The sequence below is a fragment of the Coturnix japonica genome, chromosome 1, assembly GCF_001577835.2.
Source record: "Coturnix japonica isolate 7356 chromosome 1, Coturnix japonica 2.1, whole genome shotgun sequence".
In the NCBI taxonomy this organism is placed as follows: domain Eukaryota; kingdom Metazoa; phylum Chordata; class Aves; order Galliformes; family Phasianidae; genus Coturnix; species Coturnix japonica.
In genome coordinates, this window is record NC_029516.1 from 166,687,911 (window position 1) to 166,711,002 (window position 23,092).

General features: G+C 39.7%; 1 protein-coding gene across 14 annotated transcripts in view; it reads right to left on the reverse strand.

Annotated features, from left to right (window-relative positions):
* The window catches only part of FAT3 (FAT atypical cadherin 3), a 383,565-nt gene that overhangs the window by 40,816 nt on the left and 319,657 nt on the right, over window positions 1-23,092 (reverse strand). For 13 of the 14 annotated variants that reach the window (XM_032442223.1, XM_032442226.1, XM_032442225.1 and 10 more), the window contains 7 exons: window positions 22,458-22,691; window positions 10,416-10,805; window positions 7,880-8,094; window positions 7,147-7,284; window positions 4,444-4,587; window positions 3,950-4,147; window positions 722-1,520 (listed from right to left, as the gene is read on the reverse strand). In XM_032442223.1, coding sequence (XP_032298114.1) covers window positions 722-1,520; window positions 3,950-4,147; window positions 4,444-4,587; window positions 7,147-7,284; window positions 7,880-8,094; window positions 10,416-10,805; window positions 22,458-22,691 — 2,118 coding nt within the window. Of the gene's footprint in view, window positions 1-721; window positions 1,521-3,949; window positions 4,148-4,443; window positions 4,588-7,146; window positions 7,285-7,879; window positions 8,095-10,415; window positions 10,806-22,457; window positions 22,692-23,092 lie in introns of those variants that run through there. The other variant, XR_004305990.1, reaches the window with a different exon arrangement.

The window sequence follows — 23,092 nt, forward strand, 5'->3', positions numbered from 1 at the left end:
GAATGAGGAGCAAATAGCTTGGCAAACAAAAGAAACAGAACTATTATTATAACTGCCTGAAGTGTTATTCTCCAAGCACAGAGCCACATGGAAGACTGGCTGCCAAGTCTGTTTGTCATATATACCCCCATGAAATCGCTGACAATGTGAGGCAGCCTGAAACCAGGACAAAACCCCACCGTGACACCCACTGTATCAATAAGGATCAGGAATAGTGCTTGGTGTCAGTAACAAAATAAAATATTTCATTGTTTTTTTGCTCCTCTCTGTAAATACAGACTGGGAAGGTGTTTGTACCTGTGTTGCTTAGGCCAGGGGTCCTTTCCTTGTAGACTGCTGTGCACCACTGCAGACCAGGTGGCACTGCCATGACCACATGCCTGGTTTATTCCAGTGCTGGTGGAATGGTGGTGAACTGAGTTGGAAGCCACATTGCTCCCACTCCTCCCCTTTCCTTTCCCCTTCTTTCCCCTCCCTTGGAAGTTTGTTGATGGCTTGGAGCCTCCAGGAAAGCAGTCTTTGTCACGTAAGGCTAAAGTTCACCAACTTCCATTTACATCAGTAAACACGAACAATTCTTCCTGAGCCTGAGAAATACATCAGCCAGTCGTGCTTTAACGGGCTGAATTGAAATGCCCCTTCTAATCTGCATCAGAGGCATAAAACCGATCCTATCGCATAATGTGTGAGGATGGGGGGTGGGGGGGGGGGCAGTACTCACCATTGCACATGCAGCGAACATTCCGGTAAAAGCGAGGGCACACAAAACTAATTCTCGCCGTGCTGTAGGTCATCAGGGAATGGGAATCAATAGATAGACTTTGCTCACAGTGTTGTTCCTGACAATCCAGTCCAGAGCAATTCTTCTCCAAGATAGCAGAAATACGAATCACATTTTCCAAGTGTCTCCTGGCATTGGTAAGCTTCTGAATCAAAAAGGCAGGCTTATAGAAACCGCCGCTGTGCATCTGGACTGCAAACAGCATGTCGAGCTGATTGCTGCCTGCCACCGGCTGAATGCTGATGATGTGCAGGCTGTCTTGTTTCTGGGACAGCACCGCGTTCCTCAAGGTGCGCCTGAAGCCGTGCATGTGAAGGCCCACAAAGTCTTCTGGGGAAACATTCTCAAAGCGGATGGTGACGGTGTTCTGCAGCATTTCCTGAAGTAATTGCTCAACGTGTACCACAACATCAATGGGGACCTGGAAGCGGCCATCACTGACAGACACATTGAGGATGTACTTGCCGTTATCAAGTCCTCCTAGAGCAATGATCTTCCCATCGTGGTTGTTAACCTTGAACAAACTTTTCTGCTCTGATTTTAGCGTGTAAGTGAGGACGTCATACACATCCTGATCTGTGGCATGAATTTTTCCAATGACTCCACCTGGAAAATCATCTTCCATGGTGACAATGAAAATCTCCAGTGGAATGGCAGTTGGTTTGTGGATGCTTTCTTCGATAACCCTCACCTGAATGTAGGTGTGGGAAACCTGCTGAGGCTTCCCAGAGTCTTTTGCCTAATATAATTAAAACAACAACCAAACAACAAAATATTATATATATACACATGTATATAAAATGCAGCTGACAAGTAAAACTTTCTGCTACATGTATTCAAGACTTCTTGCTATATGATTTCCACAGCATCAGTAATTCTGAAGACCTCTCAGAAGAACTTCCCAAATGCATTTGCAAAATATATATGTAAAGAAATGTGTCATCCTTTTTTAGCAGTGAAACTTAAAAACTCTTTAGGGAAGCACAGATATCTTATCTAAGTGGATTGCAGAGAGAAATGTGTCAGAACTATGTCTCATTACTCAATGTGAAAAGTTCCCAGGATCCCACAGCTATCACTTGTCCCCTTCACAACAGAGCCAACTGAACGTGGTGTATTCTACACCAAGTGGAGTTTGGGCTCACTTCTACCCTGGAAAAGAGACTGTAGCCCAATGAAATACCTGCAGCAGTTTCTGTATTGCTTGTTGTGCTCTGAAGTGCCTCAGACCTTGCTAAGCCTATGTGACTTTTCTCTGAAGCAGTCAAGAATCATGCTTGAAATAAATAAAATTTATCACCCTCCAAAAGTGAAACAGGGTGCTTTGTGCTGTTACTAATGAAAAATATGAAAGAAGCACTGCACTTGGACAGATGACTGCATGACCCAGAGCATGAACGATAGCATCATCTGCACTTTTTTATTGAGAGGAAAGAGCAAGTATGACAAAAATTCCAAGGCCATCTTGACAGAAAGGTGTGCAGACTTGAATCAGTGTTCTTTCTTGCAGTAAGGAAAATGCTTCATTAAAGTCAGTATGAAGATATACTACTGATATACCACTGCACACATTCATTTGCTTCAGAGAAGAACATATGACCAAAAAATCACAGATGTAGCACACGTTGAATGATGTCTGCATTTGGATATGGGGAGGAAAATTTACTAGCTGAAGTAAAAATAACAGGCAGGATGGCAGTACCAATATGGACATTACTAGGAAAGGATTAGTAAATCTGAGACACTGAAAATCATGGCTCCTACCAGGGCTTTGTAGAGAATCATAGAAAATATTTTACATGCATGTGCATAGATACACATACATGCAGAGATTATCTCACTTCCCAATTTCAACTTCCACACTACTCTTTTAATAAACACAACGCAGAGGAGGAATCTGATGGTGGAGCGGGGGAAGCAGCACTGTGGTACATATAAGTGGAAGAAAAAATTCTATGCTCTAAACACAACAGAAGACTACAAAAGATGTCTTCATCGAAGGAATCCCTAAGGAAAATAATTCAGGGAGCAATTAGGCCTCTAATCTAATGTGTAGTTTTCTGAACATTTTGGTGCATCTTGGTGATTGTGGTCTGGCTTATGCCCCATTTATGACATACAAGGATGTATGTAGCTGAGGATTCTGCTTGAATTTAATTCCAATTTTGGTTATGTTAGAAGTTTGGCTAGTGAACAGTCCTGAAAGCAGATAGTTTTGGATGAGGACATGGTAAGAATGAAAAATGATTTTATTTTTGTTTTCCCACGAGGCTAGAAAAATAAGATTGCAATATTAAATGGCAATCTTGTAAGCTGTCCCTTTGATTTGAACTGGTGATTGACATTAGAACTTGTATTTTTTAACTGTAACTCAGCGAGGTTGTTATTGCTACAATCATCATTAAAAGCAGGTGTAAAGGACCAGTTAGACCCTTATTACAGAGATTAACCCCAGCACAGCATGTTGAGAAAGGCTGCATTTTCAGATTTAGATTGTAGGACCACATTCCATTCCAATGGAATTCCCTAGACCTGGATATTTACTGAACCCTATAATGTTTTCCTATGCAAGTCTGAGAAATGGACAAATGATCCTTGGATTTATAGCTACCCTGGTTAAAACGTTCCTCAACAATGACTCTAGAGCTAAGTTTGAGCTGGACTTCTATTGCATGTCTTCCTTTTACATTCCTTATAAGCTGAGCTGACCTTGGAAATGTGATTTCATGAATTCTTGGTAGGCTTCCAAAAATTTATGATTAAATTTACGACTTAAAAGGAGAAGTGATTTTCCTTCCTAGAACAATATTTTGCTGTCACTCATTCTGTGGTATATTTATATGTATATAATGCATTTTTCCTTATTTTCTTCTCTTAGCTACAGAAAAAAAAAAAAAGATGAAAATCTTAAATCATAACGGCTGCTGCTCAGAAAATCCATTTCATGCGGAGAAGATTGGAAAGGTGGCTGGCTACCTATTTATATTTACATGAAATTGGGTTTAAGGACATCAAAGGAAATATACAATATTGTGCACATGTAAAATGGAATGCATGGTATTTGGTCACAGACTAAAGTCAATTAAAACCAACCCACACAGCAACATACACATGACCTAACAGTAGGAGTTATTTTCTTGCTGTGCAGAGGAAAAAATGAAGGCATACCTGCACACAGAGAACATATTCGGTTGCAACCATATGTTTGAAGATGACTGCAGATCTCAAGACACCATTAGGGTCCAGTGTAAACTCCTCCTCTTCATTGCCAGTGAGGATGGTGAAGGTAAAAGGAGGGCCATTGTGAAAAGAGTCTTTGTCTGTCACTACCAGCTGCAAAATGCTTGTGCCCACTGGTTTATTTTCCTTTACACATATACACAGTGTATAAAGAAAAGGATTAAAATGATACATCTCATCACAATGATAAAACACCACGTTTCGCTACTGAGAATATACAAGTAAAAGCTTTCTGGTCATGATGCCATTTCATTGTGGCATTTCTTTGGCATGGTTTGCACCCCAAGGACCAGTACCTGAGACAGAGGCACCCAGTGGAGCCTGTCTGGCCAGGACTGCCTAACCACTAGGACTCGCATCCCAAGCAAATGCTTTTGTATTTTAAAAGCCAGGGAAGTTTTTGATGTGCAAGATAAACTTACTTGAATTACAGCTGTATAATTAGCTGGAGTAAACACAGGGCTGTTATCGTTCACATCGGAAATGTCCACGTTGACTGTCACAGATGAAGACAGAGGAGGGGTGCCACTGTCCCTTGCCTGAATAACCAGTGAGTAACCAGATATCTGCAAAAAGGTGAAAATATTAAATCATCATGAAAGTGGACCTAAATTTTAACTTGCGTTCTTTACATCCAATACACCACCAACCATATTCTAAGGAAAGCTGTCTGGCCCCATTACCTTTCCTGCCCTTTGTATGACATTATCCTGTTTATTGCCAGACTGTGTCCCAAACTCTGCTTTATAAGGCTATCAATAAGCCTAACAGCTTCACTATATTAAAATAACTGTGACCACTGAAAACAAAGGGATAGACAAAACACAAATGATGAATAATATCTGAACTCAGCCTACGTCAGCCGAGGTATACAAACTAATTCTATTTATTTATAGTTAATTTCCAGGATAACGTATTGAGTACTTAGGAAAGGAAGCCTCAGTTTGACATTCAGTGTTTTGGATAGTGAAGGAGCCCCCCAAAGAAGTTCATGGGCACTTGGAATAAGCATACAGGAAAAGATTTGAGATCAATACGAACAACATATTCTCTGTAGCAAAAGGGTATTATCCACAGTACAGTAAAACAGAAGGGATTTTTTGAGTCTTCTTGTTTGCAACAGCCACAGACAGCTCAGCATGGTGTGGGCAACTCAGTGCATCTCACCGGCTGTGGCACCCACAGACCCTCTATGCACATATGGGCACGTGCAAAAAGTGTGAGCGTGTGTGACAATTTGGAAAAGATCTGTCTATGTGCAGCTTATGGATGACAGTGTGATTTCACAAAGTGCATCCTTATGTTGGCCTCCTTATGTCTTATGACTGTCTTTCACTGTATAGAGCTCCCAGATCCCTAGGGAGAGCTGCTGCTACATCTGCCCATGATGCTTTCAGAGTAGGGGGAACAAAGGATGAACCACATGTCAGATAAAACACCAGGAAGAGGTAAAACATGGCTCCACAGAGTGAAACGAAGAAAAACAAATGGAACTTTTTAGGGTGGGAGGAAATCCAAAGGGACAAAGAAGTAAAAACTGCTGGGGTAGGAGACAGGAAGACAGGCTAAGTGTATGAAACAAGAAGGCTCTTCTGAGCTACGGGACCAAGGTAAAGAACAGGAAAGATTCTTAGGTGGGTTACAGGGTCAAAGAAGTGTGTGATTTGGTGGAGATGTACTGACAGTGTCAGGAGGAAGAATCCTTAATTACGAAGAATCAAGAAACTGAGGCTTAGCATTGATCCTTTTTCTTTCCCACTTTCAAGCTTTAATTTCTCCTGCTAAAAGTCAGAGGTTTTGTGGGACCTTTCTCAAATTTTGTGTTTTGAGTTTGTTTCAAAAGGTAAATGGCAGCAGTCATGGTTTCTATGTGATTAAAGCTCTGGAAATGAGCTTCCTTAAACCACTTAAACCTGGGAATCAGCACCGCCTTTAGGGATCTACGGCAGATGGGGCATCATCTATCATTTCCGCTGAAGAGAACATTTGTGTCTAGGAAATGTGCAAAGGAAGCAAAAGAAAAGACAACACTACAGCTTACTTTAAGTGGAGGAAACTTAGGAGAATGCAGATCTAGGAGCTGGTCATAAATGTACAATGACAGTGAGGGTAAAAGCATGCATCTGAACGCAGACATATATCAGCTAAATCAAATGGAGATACGAAATAAAATCATGTTAATAAATTAAGTCTACACCACATAAGAAATACAGCAAATCTGTATTCCTTAAATCACATGCACAGCCTATTACTTCCATGTTCTGTGGGACAAGGAAGGTCCTTCTGCCACCAATCTCTACAAATTTAATCTTGCCTGTGTGATGATACAGAAAGGATATTCACCTGTTATAAGCAGTAGCTCTGCTTCCAGCTGGGAGCTTTTTCATGTGAGTCCATTTTCTGTGGACAGCAATCAACTTCCCCAGCTTTGCAGATGCATTGCATGGGTGAACTACCCTTGGGTCATGCATGTGTTGCAGGACTTCTGAAGTCATGCAGCACATTCCTTCCCTGCTCGTAGGGAAACTCTATTTGTTTGTTTTGTTCTTTTTCTCCAAAAGCTGCTAATTGCTAGCTACAGAAAAATAGGGATAAATCACCCTGAATCTTGGGAGCAAACAAAGCAGAAGAATCAGATTAATGAAGCACTCTTTCTCTTTTGGTACAGGCTGGCTACTCCATAACATCAGTTCCCCTGTGACATGTTCTGCAGAGTGCTAATTAATGGCTGAGGTCTCAGCTCTGTACTTGGTGCCACAATCTGCATTTTGCCGTGGTCCCTCTGTTGCATACAATGCTGCAAGCTTGTGCTTGCAGGCACAGGAGAGAGGAGGCAGCTCATTAATGCAACAACAGCTGCCACAGGAAAAATCCAGGATAGCTTCTTTTCCCAGTCTGGCCGTGTTGGTGCAGAGTGAGAATGCTACCAGGATAGCTGGCTTGGAAATATGTCTGGGGAAAAGTCTGAGGTGGGAAAAAGGGGAAGAATATTAGAAAGAGCAGTTGGAGCATCTTAGGCTGAATGCTGAAGAGTGAAAAGCAGCTACTTCATAATTGGCTAGAAGCAGAGCTGAAATTAACACACATCTCGAAGCCACTGTAAGCCAAGAAATCTCACATCTTACCCTTTCTCTATCCAACTTCTTTTTAACCTTCACAAGACCCAAACCAGGATCGACTGAAAATTCATTGTCTTGATCACCACTCACTATGGAAAAATGAATCTGGCCATTGGAAGGACTGTCCAGATCTTCTGCTATTAACTTTTTTGAGAGAAAAGTGAAAATTAGCAAAACAAATGTTTAACCATCAGCATGCTCCATTAATCACTCAACACCCCAGAAAGTTCTATCACTTAGCACCCCTTCATATCCTATCAGACATGTCACATCTGAACTGCACATCACTACAGCATGAAGCCAAGCAGCTCTTCGTATCAGGCTCTCCTTGGATCTTTTCAAAATTTTAGCATTAAAACACATAAAATATTTTAATATTTTATGCAAGAAACAGAATATAATACAAATATCACATATTTCCATGAAAAGTTGAGTTTTGCCTTTCCAGAAAAAACTACTTATTTCAAGCTGACCCCTGAGATACAATGTCTTAAACACAGCACTGCTCTTTGACAGCATAATGGAGGAATTAAAAACCATTTTGGTACTACTACTTCTTTCTTTTCTGGGGAAAACTGGCAGCTGTCTGGAAAGCAGTAGCAGACACAGAGTATTAGCTAGAGAACAGTTTGGTTGATTCAAGATGCATCATTTATCATTATTAATAAGTGCAGCAGTATCTTGTTAAATGCAATGGAGGTACTCATTCTGCCTAATCAGGGCACGTGGCCTCACTCACCATTATAACGGAATCACCAATTGCAGCATCTTCACTGATGACGGCACTGTAGACCACCTGGCTGAATTTTGGTGCATTGTCATTGACATCCGTCACGTTGACGTTCACAGTCGTAACAGCGCTCAGGGCTGGGGTACCTCCATCTTTTGCTTCCACGACTAAGTAGAAATCCTTACATGATTCATAATCCAAAGATTCAGAAATGGAAATGGCTCCTTTGAAGGAAGGGAGGTAATGTCAACAGTGAGTGAAAAGGAAACACTGCTGCAGATTAAGGGATTTCACTGCAGCACACAGTGCAATGTGCTGTTTATCACCATGGTGCAAACACAAAATACGTTGTTCCAAACATAACACTGCTTAGTCCAATAAAAATATTTGGTCAGGTTTCTATTACTGTCATTTAATTAAGGAGATATGACAGTAGCACTTGGATTGCCCCTGAAGAAAGAAATGAAGCTATTTATGGTTTCTCACAGAAATAAATGTACTATAGACAGAAATACTGGTACTACAGACAGAGAAGTGAAGGCCACATCCATTCATTTGCTTGGGTTCACGTGCAGAGCCCATGGGAGAACCAGATGCCAACTCTGGAAATCAACACTGACAAATCAACAGAAATTCACTCCTATGTAATTAACTTCTCATGAATTAAATACTAACAAATGGGGTATGAATACCTTTGAGAAATTAGTTTTCTATCATCTATGTGATTAAGCAGGAGCTTCCAGAATAAACTAGGTTTAAAAGTTTTTGGTTCTCGCATCACAGAAGAAAAATTAAGATTATTTGTAACTCGACTCACTCTTTCTTAAATCTTTGCTAGGACAGAAACAGTTTTCATGCACATTCTCTACTTGTCTCACACATACCTATAACCTTATCAAGGAGAGTGTAGTGGGTTGCGCACAGATTACTAGTGATGTCTTGAAGGAGGTGATGCTGGACATGACAGGAAAGGCTTAAAAGCAAATCCCTAACCTTGCCAAGGCAAATCTTCTTTAGTATGAACTCATCAAGAGCAGGGATGACTGGGGTTTAGAGGTCATATAGTCCAACTGCTGCCCAGCACAGGTCAGTTAAATACAATCTTTCATGAAGCTACTCACTTCTAATGTTCTCAAAAAACCTCCAGACACATTACTCTCCTGTCCTTAGGAAATGTATTTGGGTTCTCACTAACTGTTACAGCAAGGAATTTCTTCCTGTCATTTAACTGAAATATCCAAATACAATTTCAACTAATTCAAAACTTTTCTCATGAGCAGACACAAAGAACAGTTTATTCCCCCCTCTTCACAGGTACTTTTACATGCTTGAATATTATCAGCACGTCTTCTTTTTTTTCTAGTTTAAATAGCCTCAATTCTTTCAGTCTTCCCTGGTAAGCTTCATTTTATAAACCTCAGATCATTCTTCTTAATCTTGTCTGGGCTCTCTCCAAATGAATCCTACCTTTCAGCATGACTTGCTGAAAGCAGGAGCCCTGAAGAGAAGCTTCCAAGTGGCTAGCAGGGAGTCCCCACTGATAAATGCTGTGATGAGCATTATTTCTCAAGCCCTGATCAGGCATGCTACATCAGCACCCGGCTGTCTGGATCTCAGCTCCTGCCTCTAAACCAATAATAATGGAGCTGTCACACATTAATGAATAATAAATAGGTTTTTTTTTCTTTTTCTTTTTTTTTTTTTTTCCTTCCCTGTGTGATTAAGCTTCATTATGGGTTTTTATTGATTTATCTCCTTGGCTTCATTGTCAAATGCAAAGTTAAGTATTGCTGTCTAGGCATATTTATGTTTAAATTTTGTTAGCACTAATCAACATTATGAAGACTGAAGACATCATGCAATTATGTTATGTTATTTTAAGCCCTTTACATGTGAGGAAGTGGCCTTCACAAGGAGTGGAGAGAGATTTTTGCACATGGTAGTATAAATGGTACAATGCATTATTCTGAGATTTTCCAGGTTACTGGTTATTACAGCTGCACTCAAACAAGTGTTAACTTCAGCTTTCAAAACCAAAACTGTTCTGCTCTGAAGCTCTGGTGGCAGACTTCTACCATCCTCCTGAAGGCTAAAAGAATAAGGGAATCCACTGCAGGAATCACAGAAGATTCATAGCTTACTATCTTGGTAGATTAGAGCCAGGCAAAGCAGAAGTTCCCTGCAGTCCAGAGAGGCCCATGATGGAGCAGGCTGTCCCCCTGCAGCCCATGGGCCCTATGAGGGGTAGATCTCCATGTGCAGTCATAGAGGAGCCCATGGTGCAGCAGTGGATGTGGCTGTTACATCTACACTGACTTAAATGGACATAGTAATGGAGAAAGGCACCCTCTCAAGTCAAGGCATCTGAACGGCACCATAGCTTAGACCAAACTTTAACATAACATTTGTTTTAATCTGTGCAACAAGACTGACAAGCTCTGAGTCTCTCTTCTTGGAACTTATGCGGTCCAAATGGCTTCCCCAAAGCATTCACATTTTTCTGTAACTTCCATTTAGTCTGACAAGTAAGAACTAATTTACAAACCTGTTTTTGAGTTAATGTTGAACTTCCCCTTCTCGTTCCCAGATCTGATGAGATAGGTAATCTCAGCATTTGTGCCAATGTCCTGGCTTGTAGCAAAAACAGAGAGAACTTCAGTGCCAGGTGATGTGTCTTCAGGTACCGTAACAAGATAATCTCTCCTTTCAAACACAGGGGGATTGTCATTAATATCTAGCACTGTAATGGTAACAGTAGCAAATGAGGACAAGGTCAGCACAATACTCTGATCTGAGGCCTTTACGCTGATGTTATAGGAAGACTGCAGCTCTCTATCAAGTGGATGCTCCAAAATAATGATTCCCGATGACCGGTCAACTGAGAAGTAACCATCTGCAGAGTCTGCGAGGGAATAGGTAACTTTTCTGTTCACACCTGAAAGAGAAGCAGAAGCGAAAATGACAAAGTGAATTAAAAAAGAGACGCAAAACAACTCCCCTCTTTCCACCTAATAGAAACTCCAAGTGAAATCTACTACTTCACTCATGGTATCTGACTGATGGAAGCACAGGGATGTAAGAGTACTGAAAGGAACAGAACTGCTGAAGGTCTGGGAGACCAGAACATGCTGCTCTCATGTGTCAGATCCCCAAGGATAATTAAGTTCCATCTCTCATCGTGGTAACTTTAAAAAGATTCCTTTGTAGAATTGCTGTGGAATGGAACTTGAAAGCAGTATTCGTGTATAGATCTTGCCCAGAAAAGCTTAAAAATGAATTAGAGGAGACAAGCAAATTGCTGAAATGGAAAACTCTCGGTGTACATCTCCAAGGAACAGAAATATACTTAAGGGAAAATAAACCCATAAAAATACACAGGTGGCACAGAATGTACTTGCTGCCAGTGCTGCTTTGTTTCTTCTTTTGAAAAGCAAAATATAATCATAAGTCGAAGCAAAATATAATCATAAGACAGTTATTTTTAGACAAAAGCTTCATCAAACAACTCCTGCAAGAACATGGACATCTTGGAAAGGGAGGTCCCCACTCCTTCACTTTGGGAGCAAAAATTGAATTGTACAAAGGTCTCTCATGTTTTCAAATTATGCTTTTATTTCCCAGTACATATCACCTATCCACCCGGCTGCTGACTATGCAGATCTATGCTAAAGCTGTTAATAATGAGGGCTGAGGGGAAGTTACTAACTTGGTTGTTTGCTGCAGTACAGACGGATAGTCATTTCAAATCTAATTAAATGTGAACACAGTTGCAAACTCACTCAAGCTCCCTTGATTCTCCTTGATTCTGTGCTTTGGTCCTGGGTGATGTGCTAAGAGATTATAAGTGAAACACAAAGATTCACTAAATTGGAATTTCTGCGTTTCTAACATCTCTCAGTTGAGCATTTGCTGTCCTTTTCACCGGAGAACAGACTTTACAAGCCCGACATTAATCAGATGAACAAGAGCTACCCATCCCTTCTAGGCATATTTTGTTCATTTAAAATTTGTGACAGTATTATTCTGCTTTCCAGCAGCAAAGCATTGCAGAAATGACTGATCAAAAGCAACACAAATCACATTTGTTTTCTGCTTCACGTAGCAGGAGTAGAGCATCCACACGAGGGGGAGCTGGGAGACTCTCCTTCAGCCATGCTCACATAAAAGGCAGAGAAACTATAAAGCCCCAGATCCTACTGGGATAGTGCTAGGAATTACCATTTGACCTCTTCAGGGAATAAAGTTTTTATGCAGTGCTTGATTATTATACGTCTATTTCAAATGTCTTTAAAATCAAGAAAAGTTTAAATGCCAATATTGTAATGAACCAACTGTTTGTTTGTATTAATCACAGAACAAACTCTCCATTCACCACTGCATAACAAAAGGAGAAAGCACAGAAAAGCTCGTCTGTAGCAGAACATGGAAGGCAGACAAGGAGGATGCTCCTGCCTTACACACAAGGAACAGAGAACAGCTCAGGAGCTCGTCAGAGACTCTTGTGTGTGTTGAAGCACCTAGACTCTGAACACCTTACAGCCTGCTGGAAACCACACTCTGCTTTTCACTTAGCCTCTAAGTGTGTTCAAAGGCTCTGTTACCCGAAGGTCAACTAAAGGAACCAAACTGAAGGAGTAAAACCCTCTGGAAGCGTTTGAAGGGTCTGAATAGCTTTAGATGTGTCTACATTTCTGGTAAGGTCTCCTTCTAGAAGTCCTCCCCCAACCTCCACAAGACCAGAACAGTTAATAAGGTATTAATCAGAGTTGATATCTGGGTATTGAAAAAGTGGACTTAGCCTGATTTGGAGTACTGAACCCATACAGAAATTTCAACTATAAAGCTACTTAGTGTTCTGTACTGGGATCTCCTGATACCTGCCAGCGTCTGTATGGAATTATACACATCTCTGAAGCTAGGACCTTAGCTCACATACTCCTCACCTCTGTGTCTGTGACTGCATGAAAGATGTACCTTGGTCTGGGCTTGCTCTGACACAAAGACCTTGCTTGAAATTCACCACAGCATACGTGAGCATAACAGAATCAGGAAGCACACTCCTTAATAGAAAAAAAAAGATGGCCGACCCATGACTTGTGTCTTGAAACATCTCAAAACTGCAGCCAGATCTTACATGCGTTAAAAACGGAGAGAGAAATTTTGATGTATAAGATGCCACATGGGGTGAGTTTACATACATGCAGTAACTCTATTGACTGCAATCTGATTGAAATACAATTAGACCATACTCCTGTATTGCCTCAAGGTACTGACAGTTAAATAATACAATATGAATAGTGTTTATGGATTAGTGACTGCTTTTGATCCTACAAAAGAGCTCTTTCAAATTCACATTACTGTGTTCCAGTTGCTATCTATCTCTTAAAGAAGGAATTTTTAGGCAGAAATGGAAAGAGTTGCTTCTTGAAGATAAACGTTTTTCTTCTCTTGGAAAATAAGAGAGGAATACAGAAATTCCAGGAGAGTAGGTTACTGCATACCAATCTATTCACATTAACAGGCTGATGATCAAAACTGTCTTACTTTGCCCACAGGATCTGGAATAAAGTCTCTCATGGATAAAACTGCCATTTTAAGCATGGAAACACAGAAGATCAGGGCAGAGGACCTAAGCTGGGACGCTCACAGATTCAATCCCATGTCAGTTTCTGGCCCAAACCCAGAAGCAGAACACATGGAGAAATAAAGATCTCAGCTTCTTGCTACCCTTCTACAATGGGGAAACCATTTTAACATTTGCTTCTTGGAAGGACAATTAATTCAACAAAAAGCTGCAGCAGAAACAGCGCTCTGAAGAAAGCGCTGTGTTACATCAGTAGTGTTCTCACCTTCTGGATACATGACAGGAAAGAGAATAAGCAGGAGGCAAAGATGAAGTAGGCAGTTATTTATACTCAAATCCAAAATTCTGGAGTGCTTGGGGCTGCCATCCACAAAGAAAGAAGTGTCCACCAGTTTGTGGCAGTGGCTGCCCTGCAGTGGAGATGATGGCAGCTGCCGTAATAAAGGAGATTTTCTGTGGAAACAACTGCTCCAGCAGAATGGTTCCTGGATTGATAAGGAAAGCAGTCCTCCCACACGAACTGCCCACAGCTGTTGAGGGGATTCATGTTTTCAAATTGTGTTCTGTCTATTCACTTATTTACTTATACTTCTCAGATTTCTAAGGTGCCAATCACAACCATAAGCTACACGAACATGAAAGGCTTTGCAGGAATTATTGTTCCTCTAAGAGGATTGTAGTATATTCTTAAAATAAAGGTATAAGCTAGCACATTTTATATTTAGACTTGTATTAGCATACGATAGAATATTGCTTTTTGCCAAATCTCTAGTGTGAAAAGTTTGTACAACAAATCTAGTACCTCAAATGCCATCCTTCACTAGTGACTTTTTTTTTTCTTCCCTACAAATGAGCATGTACTGAATGTCACATTGGCATCTTCTATGTTATTACTACTTTAAATAACACCAGGGAAATAAAATGTTTTTCTTTAAGATTAAGGAATATAAATTCTGCTTGTGTACGCCAATTGAAAATGGTGGAGGTACAACACTGAACGGGTCAAGCATTAATACAACAGACACAATTCCCATGTGACAGTGAGATTCTTCAGTGGGCATTACCTGCTGACTGCATTACTAGCAAATCTAAATTTACAGTTATTAAAGACCTTACACAGCATGCTTCTCCCCTCTGCTTTCATCTGCCACCTGGACTCATTATTTAATGTCTTTCTCTAAGTATGGTTAGCCTGCTCATTCTTATTAATCTGTGGAAAGCAGTATTTAACTTTGTCTTCTGCTCATTTTTATTTTCAAAATCTTAGGGGAAAAAAAAATGGCAAGCATTAAAAATAATCAATCAAAAAGTAAAATAATAAAGTGTCCAGAAAGAGAGATGTAAAATAGTTATTGCTTATCAGTTTCAGAGGGATAGATTTAAAGTGTGATAATGTTAACACTGGCATCTTTGGATTTTGGTGATCAAACAAATGTTAGTTACAATACCAATTACCGCTAGTTAAAAGTTCATGATTTCATTAATAGCAAACAAGACAGAAGACAAATATGTGAAACCAGCTTTAAATTTCTACTCTATCATGTTGAGATGAAATAGAGAAGTCTTGCTAGAATTACCTTGCTGAACTGTAGAAGAATATATAGCCCTATGCAGTATATTTCAAGTGATTTTTACAACTTAAGCAGAAAAACTGGCCAAGTTCAATCCATAACACTGCTACCAAGGCAGTTTCATTGTGTTGTCCCTTTTCTGTAGAGAAACAATTGCCTTAACCCCAAAATGCCTTTACTCATGTAAGCCATAGAACCATGGGATTGATGCAAGGCCACAGAATACACAGAAGAAGAGAAGGAAAATATTGGACAGAAATGTCAAGCAGAAGATTTCAGTATATAGTATCTTCCACAGGCCCATTTTCTTGCTCTTTTAGGTTGGGTTTTTTCTTTGGTGGGAGGGTGAGGGATGGATGGCTGCCTCATTCTCCCTTTCTTTTCTAGCTGGGATTTACACAGCCCATAGTGTTGGCATTACATGAGTTTCTTCCACCAGTGATCATGAGTGTCTGACTGTTTCATGGATAAGCTTGATGACTTACTAAAGTGCATGGAGTCTATGCAGGAATCACAGGTATAAACACTATTTGTGTACATTTACTTTATAGACTCAGCGGCTGTATTAACACTGAATCTGTCAATACTGGGCAACACTGCTATGCTAAAACAGGGGTCTGTTGCAAGGGAATGTGTATATATACATATGCATGTAGGTGTATATATATATGTGTGTATATATATATATACATGTATATATATGCATAAACACACAGACATACGTATGCATGTTTCAGTGACCCAATTTAAATACAGGTTTTATCCAGTCAAGATAATCCAGAAGATAAAATTATCCTTATTTGACAGATATCTTGATCTCTGCTTCCATATTGTTAGCAGTGTCTTGCAAATCTCAAAAATTAAATGACAGAGTATGAGGGTAGCAGGAATTTTACAAGATCATCTGATTTATCCCTGAACAAAGAAAGAAGGCATTAGATTTACTACAGGCCCGTTCTTTGATTAGGAAGTTGTATAATCTCGTTGGGTATCACACCACAGTGTCTCACTTTCCTTACAGATACTACATTCTTACTTTTTGCTGAGAAAAAATCCTGAAAGATGAGATAAAGCTAGAATAAATGTTGATATTCTTCATCATAGCTACTTGACTCATATCTGACAATTACTATATTTTATCATCTTAATTATTTTTTTCCATGACACCCTCTTTCAACTATTTTAATACTGCCCATTAACACATATTTTCCAGGCCCATGATCTTTACTGTCAAGCTCCAGGTAGCCCATATCTCTCTGAAAGTAGTGTTTCTGAAACCAGACACAACCTTTCAAATCAGGATTTTCTACCACCAAGTTAAACAGAAAAGATTACTTCTTCGCTTTCCAGCATTACTCTTGTTTACCCAGCTGATTAAACTGTTTGCCTTTTCACACCGCTATGGCAGTGTAAGCATACATTAACCTTGTGATTCACTATAATACACCTGCTTCTTTGCAGTTCTGCTGTCCAGTCAGCCATTACCAAGGCAATAATGGTAACCTTGGTTATTCTTATCTAAACACAGGACTTCACATTTATCTGATGACTTGTGTTGTATTTTTCCATACTGCTCTTCCACCTGTTAAATCCCACAACTAAGTCTTAGACACTGTCCAGGGTACTTACAGCCCCATTCTGATTTCTGACATCTAACACAAGCCTTACGCCTACTTATCCATTCAGGAATGAAAATAAGAACACTGCATTCAGAAACCTTTCTTAGCTTCTTCCTCCAGTGTAAGAGCTCTTATATAACAAACTTGTCTGATAACAACTTAATGAAGACCATGCTTCTCCCAGTTTTCTTGTAAAAGCGTCACGTGGAATAGTATCAAAAGCCTCACTATGCCTAGTCCATACTATTCATGTTTCCTTCCTGTCTGGCCTCTTAGGAAGTTATAGAAGGAAATACGAATGGTTTTGACTTCTGCTTGCTGAACAGAGACTAACTCTGAGTAATTTCAATGTGAAATACACATTATTATAATGCAAGTTGGGTGCTTAAGTTCCCCTGACAATCTACTTGAAGTTTTGAAAATCCGGCCCTTCGAACAATTCAACAATAGGGCCATACAGACTGACTGCTAACAGGATTAGGTCTCCTAAGCATCAAGACATGGGAAGCAAAATCTGGAATATGAAGTAGGGTTTATTTAGGCAGAAACCAAGGTTTCTATCATAATCCCCAAACACCTTGTTTGTTTACTTCCTAATGCCTAAGAAGCATTAACTCCACTGAATCTATTATTTTTATTTGACAGGTTTTTTTCAGGGGCCCAAAGTGTATTCCTAGAAGTGCTTTAGACTTCTTCAAAAAGCAAAAGCTTGGTTTTCTCCTTAACAGCTCTCTGGGTGTAAGTGAATCTGTAACTATCCTCAGGACTGGCTAGCCCACACTAAAACATTTGGTTTCTTTCCATAATACAAGGATAGCTAAAACTCTGTTGTGTTTCACCTTAGCTGGGATGGTGGGTTTTGACCTCCAATTCTCCTTGTAAGAACATTCTAATGGTTGGGGTACCTCAAAGGAAGAAGGAGCAGTAGGGTACATTGCTACAGGCTATTACTTTTCACTGAATAAGCTCTGCAGAACAGAGCCCAGAACCCAGTCACCCATCAGGATACAGAGCAATGCTCACTCATGTTTCTCTGATTCCTGAATCCTTTTCCAAAACAGCTTCAGTGACGGTAGAAAGTACCCCCTACTTCAACTGTAACCTGTCTGTATAACCACTAACTTATGCAATGTTGTTTTGAATAGCTGTAGAAAGGAGAATCAGTAATTCAGGTCTTACATATCCTGCATTAGCGTACTAAACTCTGGACTATTTTATAAGGCAGTGAGGAAAAGATCCGAGTAAAGATATAGGAAGTTTCATGTAAGTTTTAAAAGGAATGAAACATCCTTGTCATATTTTTTATAAACACTCAGAAAACATCCAGAAATATCATCTAGTTAAGGCTGGCTTCACTACTGAAACTATCTACCTAGCAGATGGGTTTTAGCAACTCTTCAGTCCTATTTCTGTGTCATTCTTCTTATGCACGTTTCAGTCCTCATTTTCTTCTTTTTCAGATCTTAACTGCCTCCAAAATTTCTAGACTTATTTTAAGGGACCTGCCTAACATAAACAAACTATACATGAAGCAGAAGTTTGCTGTATGTGGCTTTGACAGCAAATGTCAAAATCAGTGCCTCTTTCATCATTTTAAAGTGTTACTTGCCACTGTGCATAACACGAAAAAAATCACAGAATCACCAAGGTTGGAAAAGACGTACAAGATCATCCAGTCCAACCATCAATTGAATGTGAATCAGGTGGTAACCACGTTGTATTCTTCTGTGGCAGCTTTGCAATCTTACCTGGTAGCATGTGACTCTTAACTGGGCCTGGCTGTGTGGCCCAACAGGCTCAGTTCCCCTAATTCCTTCAAGAGCTGGTATTGCTGCAATTTTGACTCATTAATTACATGCACATGCTGCTGGAAGCAGTCAATCAGTGAGCCACCTAATGGAGCAATTTCTTCCTATGCTGTGCTCACCAGCACTTTGATGCCACTTTCTGCAGGCAAGCGTGTTGTCTGATAAACCCCAGAGAGCTGTGTCTCTTAGTCATTATTATGACTTGTATTTCATTTTTATTCTTTTAATTGTTTTTTCAGCTTTCTTGTTGACCCAAGGAGAGTACAGGAAAAAATGGAAGATATAATGTTCTTGCCTCGCCACTCTCCTGGGAGTAGCTACACTTCAGACTGGACTGAAGTTTAAAGGAGAGTTTATATTACCATTCTTCCCTAGAAAAGACATTTTGTATTTCCTGTCCACCTGTCTTATGATTGTACATGGTAAGGGATTGTATTTTATTTTTTGACAAACCTAATCTTTATTGAAACATCAAAGCTCACTGAGGTCAAACACTGCTGGGAAAAGTTTTGTCAGAGATTTCATTCAAATCCAAGATAAAACTTTCCATCACGAGGAGAAATCAAACGGCACACCTTCCCCCTGATCACCCAATTCTCCCCCAGCTCAGCAGGCAGATGATGGACCACAGTTTGCACCCCTGCACTTTGTGGAGGAGGTCAGGTTTAGAAAGCAGAGGTCTCACAGTGTGAGGCCAAATGGATTCCACACAAGGGCCGAGTCCCCTCTGCCACAGACTTAGTGTGAAGAGCTGAATAATTAGTTTCCCCAGAGCCAGGCTGATTAGAGGCTTGATTGATTAAAACTCTCCACATTAAAGGCACTAATCAGAGGACCACTGAATCTGTCTCATAAATCTCGGCCCAAATAGTCTTTAACTATACACAACTCTTTAAAAAAATAACAGACAAAATCAACTACAATTGACCTGCATAACCTGGCTGCACAAACCTATCTGTGGGAGTCTCAAGAGCTTCAAGCTTTATCCTGGCTCCCTGAATAAGGATTTCAACACCCATTTTCTCCCTTAAGAGAAACCACTGCAGCTTCAAAGGCTGTTTGTTTCTGACCATTTGTGAAACAAAGAAAAAAAAATCCCACATTAAAAAAATATGGTAATTTTTGCTTTTGTTTTAGCCTCTCCTCCTTTCCTTAAACCTACTCAGTCCCTTGATACATGTGCTACCTGAAGGAATGGAGTTGCTCACACGGCCAACATGGCCCCAGATGTCCTGGTTGTTGCACCCAGGTCCTTGATGTGAATTCTCAGCACTGACTGACACCTTTTTGCTGCCTGCAGGTACCATGATCTGCTTTAGTTACAGACCATGGAGAAATATCCATGGCCACACAAAAGGAAGAAAAGTTTCAGAGACACAACTTGAGGCTGAGGGGAGGCCTGATGGTGGCTGCAGCTCCTCACAGGGAGCGGAGGGGCAGCTCTGAGCTCTGCCCTGTGTGACAGCGACCGGGCCCAAGGGAACGGCAGCTGACCCTATTGGGTCCAATCCAACAAGGGATGTTCTGTGATTCTATGAAATCCTCTCCTCACCTCACACTGCAACACTGTATGCATACATAAAACACGGAGGAGACTGCAAATGACTATGAACCTGCAGCTCAGATAGCAAACTGGACTCCAGGCTTAGTTCTTTTTGTTCCTCAATTTGAACAAAATGGAGTAATTTGGCACTTTGATTTGAAGACAGTGGGAGGTGGAAAATCCACCTGATCCCCTTGAACTCTTCTAATAAACTGTAAAATTAACATTTGTCCTTCCTTTCTTAGTTTGCACACAAGCAAACCCAGTGGTGGTAAGTTAGTCAGAATAATTATCTCTTGGATATATTAAGATTTTCCAATTGAATGAAGATGGAAGAAAGAACTGCTTTACAATAATATCTTAACTTTTTTTCTTAGCAAAAGGTTGTGTGTATACTTTCTCCTCCAAGCAATCATTTAAGATACGTAGCTACATGGAGGAGTTATGTGAAACAAACTTATATGCCTCCGACTTAAATGCTTAATAGATCAACTCATTTCCTTTACTGAGTATTGTGAACAATAACCATATCTCTCCTTCAGTGCATCTAGCTGGTACAGGTTGTTCCTAAGCGTGTAACCAAATTACAAACAAATATATATACGAAGGATGTTCCTGTACTGAAGACTCACAGAATATTATGTGTTCAGGAGTGTCAAGATACATCAAAGGCATACAGCAGATACAACACTATTTACCCTTTATCTGCAGATTGCCTTAATTATCCAGCAGCGTCTGACAACAACATTTTCAGTTTTACATTGAATTATGTTTAGTGACTTCTCTCAACGGCCTCTATACCCATATTCCCACCCTTGCAGTACCTAGTTCTTCAAATCCCAAAGCAGAAAAATGGGAAAATTTTAAGACTGATTATAAAACTAATGTCTTTAATGCCAAAAATTGATCACTATGATGAATCCAGGATTCACTTGTTTTCAGGAAAGCTCTCCATAAAACTATAGGAATTTCATAGCTCATCAAGAATATCAATAACACGTTTTTTTTTCCTCTGTGTCAGAATCATTATACTACCTGAATTTATTCATTATGAAGCAGCAAGGAATCAGTGATTTTAGTATTACATCTAAATTTTAGTATGGACTAATAGAACAGTAATTAATATAAAGTCCTATTTTAGAGACTTTAGTCACTTTCATATGATCTTGTTTGATTTCAGGTCTAATCATTAAGCTACATACCCCCTTCTCATTTATCACATACATCCCTCCTTTAACTTGTTTCAGAAAGAAGATGTAGCAATTAGCTCGTGTTTTTTTTTTTCTTTTTTTCTTTTTTTTTTTCATAGCTGAGCATCTTATTATGTAAAGTTGGTTCTAACAAGAACTTTTATTGACAACTTTCAATTTTAATCCCCTGTGTCTCCCTGCTCCTTGAAAGTCATCTCACCTATGAGAAAAATGGTAATTAAGACAACAGTGGAAAACAACAACACTTGGTGTTCAGACTGTTCAGTAGTTTACTACCAGTAATTGGCTCTTCACTGCAGGATGGTGTCATAAATTTTAATTGCGATTTTTCAACCAAGCGTATAATGCAGCTCTTCATAGATCCTTTAATGAATGCTTGCTGCTCCTTTACTGATTGCTGTATATTTACACTACTAACCTTAGTAACAACAGAGAGTTCCAGCATGAACTGTACTTAAAAAACAATATTTAAACCTAAATATTTTTATCACTCAATGCAAGGCCTGCTTTTTATGTGAAGATTTTACAAAGCACCTCCAAAAACCACAAGAAGAAAAAAATAAACTATGGGATCTATTTACTCCAGCTGAAGTCAATGAGCTCAAAATAAAATATGATGTTTAGCAGGCTTTATCACCATGCTACGTAAAATAAATAAAATAAAATCTTTAAATATTTATAATTGGGCCTACATTTCAATGTTAAGTTTCTCATATTATAAACTACTCTACTTGAAAAGAATCTACGGTTCAACAGCCAGAACATTTACAATGTACATTCACAATGTACAACAATAGTTTTATGCTAAGGTAACCAGCTGGAACAAATGGGAGTTATAGCAATATAAAACTCTAGGAAAGCTGTGATTAATCACATATAGGTCCCTATGGCATGTAACTATAGTAGTTGCATAAGTAAGTAAAGACATGAGGGTTCAAAAACAGAGCTCAAAAAAGGAGGTGAGGTTGGTGGAGGAAGAAAGCTGGAATTCACTCCCACTGATCAGAGGAAGAATAAAAGAATACATACCTCTTTAGCTGCTGCACTGCTTTTTCTGTTTGCAACTGTCATGCCAAGCTTAGCTATCAGTATTTGCAAGTTAAGAAACAGAAGACAGAAAAACAGGGAGGATGAAGAAAACAAAAGGAGGAAAGAAATGCAGCTATAGAAAGATCCACCAGTATTGAAATTGCACTAATCTAGAGTTTTTTCTTGAAGGTTAGTTCTTGTTTTCCTTTTTTAGTCACTTACCAACATCAGGATCAGTAGCTTGGACTCTTGTTAGCAGTGCTTTAGTGGCTGTATTCTCATAGACACATGCGGTGTAGTGATCAGATGAAAACACTGGTGGATTATCATTAACATCTTCTAAAATAAGATGGATTTCGGACTGGCAAAACCTGCCCCCACCATCTGTAGCTCGAGCAACCAAGTTGTACACAGGGACTTTCTCACGGTCCAGTGGGGCCAAGGATTTCAGCTCACCTAAAATTAATTAAAAGCAGCAGTCACCATTTCAGCTGTAGCAACATCACTAATTTCAATTAGTGGGCGTATCCCAAATACACATATTTCACTGGAATTTAAAAGAGGAAGAAACAGCCTTGCTTACTCCAATCAACGGATTAAAAACTCCCAGCTGTCTCATTTCTGCCTCATCTCCACTCAACTAAATAGGCTGCCATTGTGGGTGTAGGGAGGACAAGCCCCTCATTGTGAACTTTGAAGGCATGCAGAGCAATATGGTATGATTTTCCAAGTCTGTGTTTTCATTACTCTCAAGATTAAAAGACTTCAAGATAAAGGGAAACACCCTGATGACGGTAGCCATAATGAACTGCAAAGTTTTCTAACACTACCATTCAAAATAAAGCCAATAGTCCCCT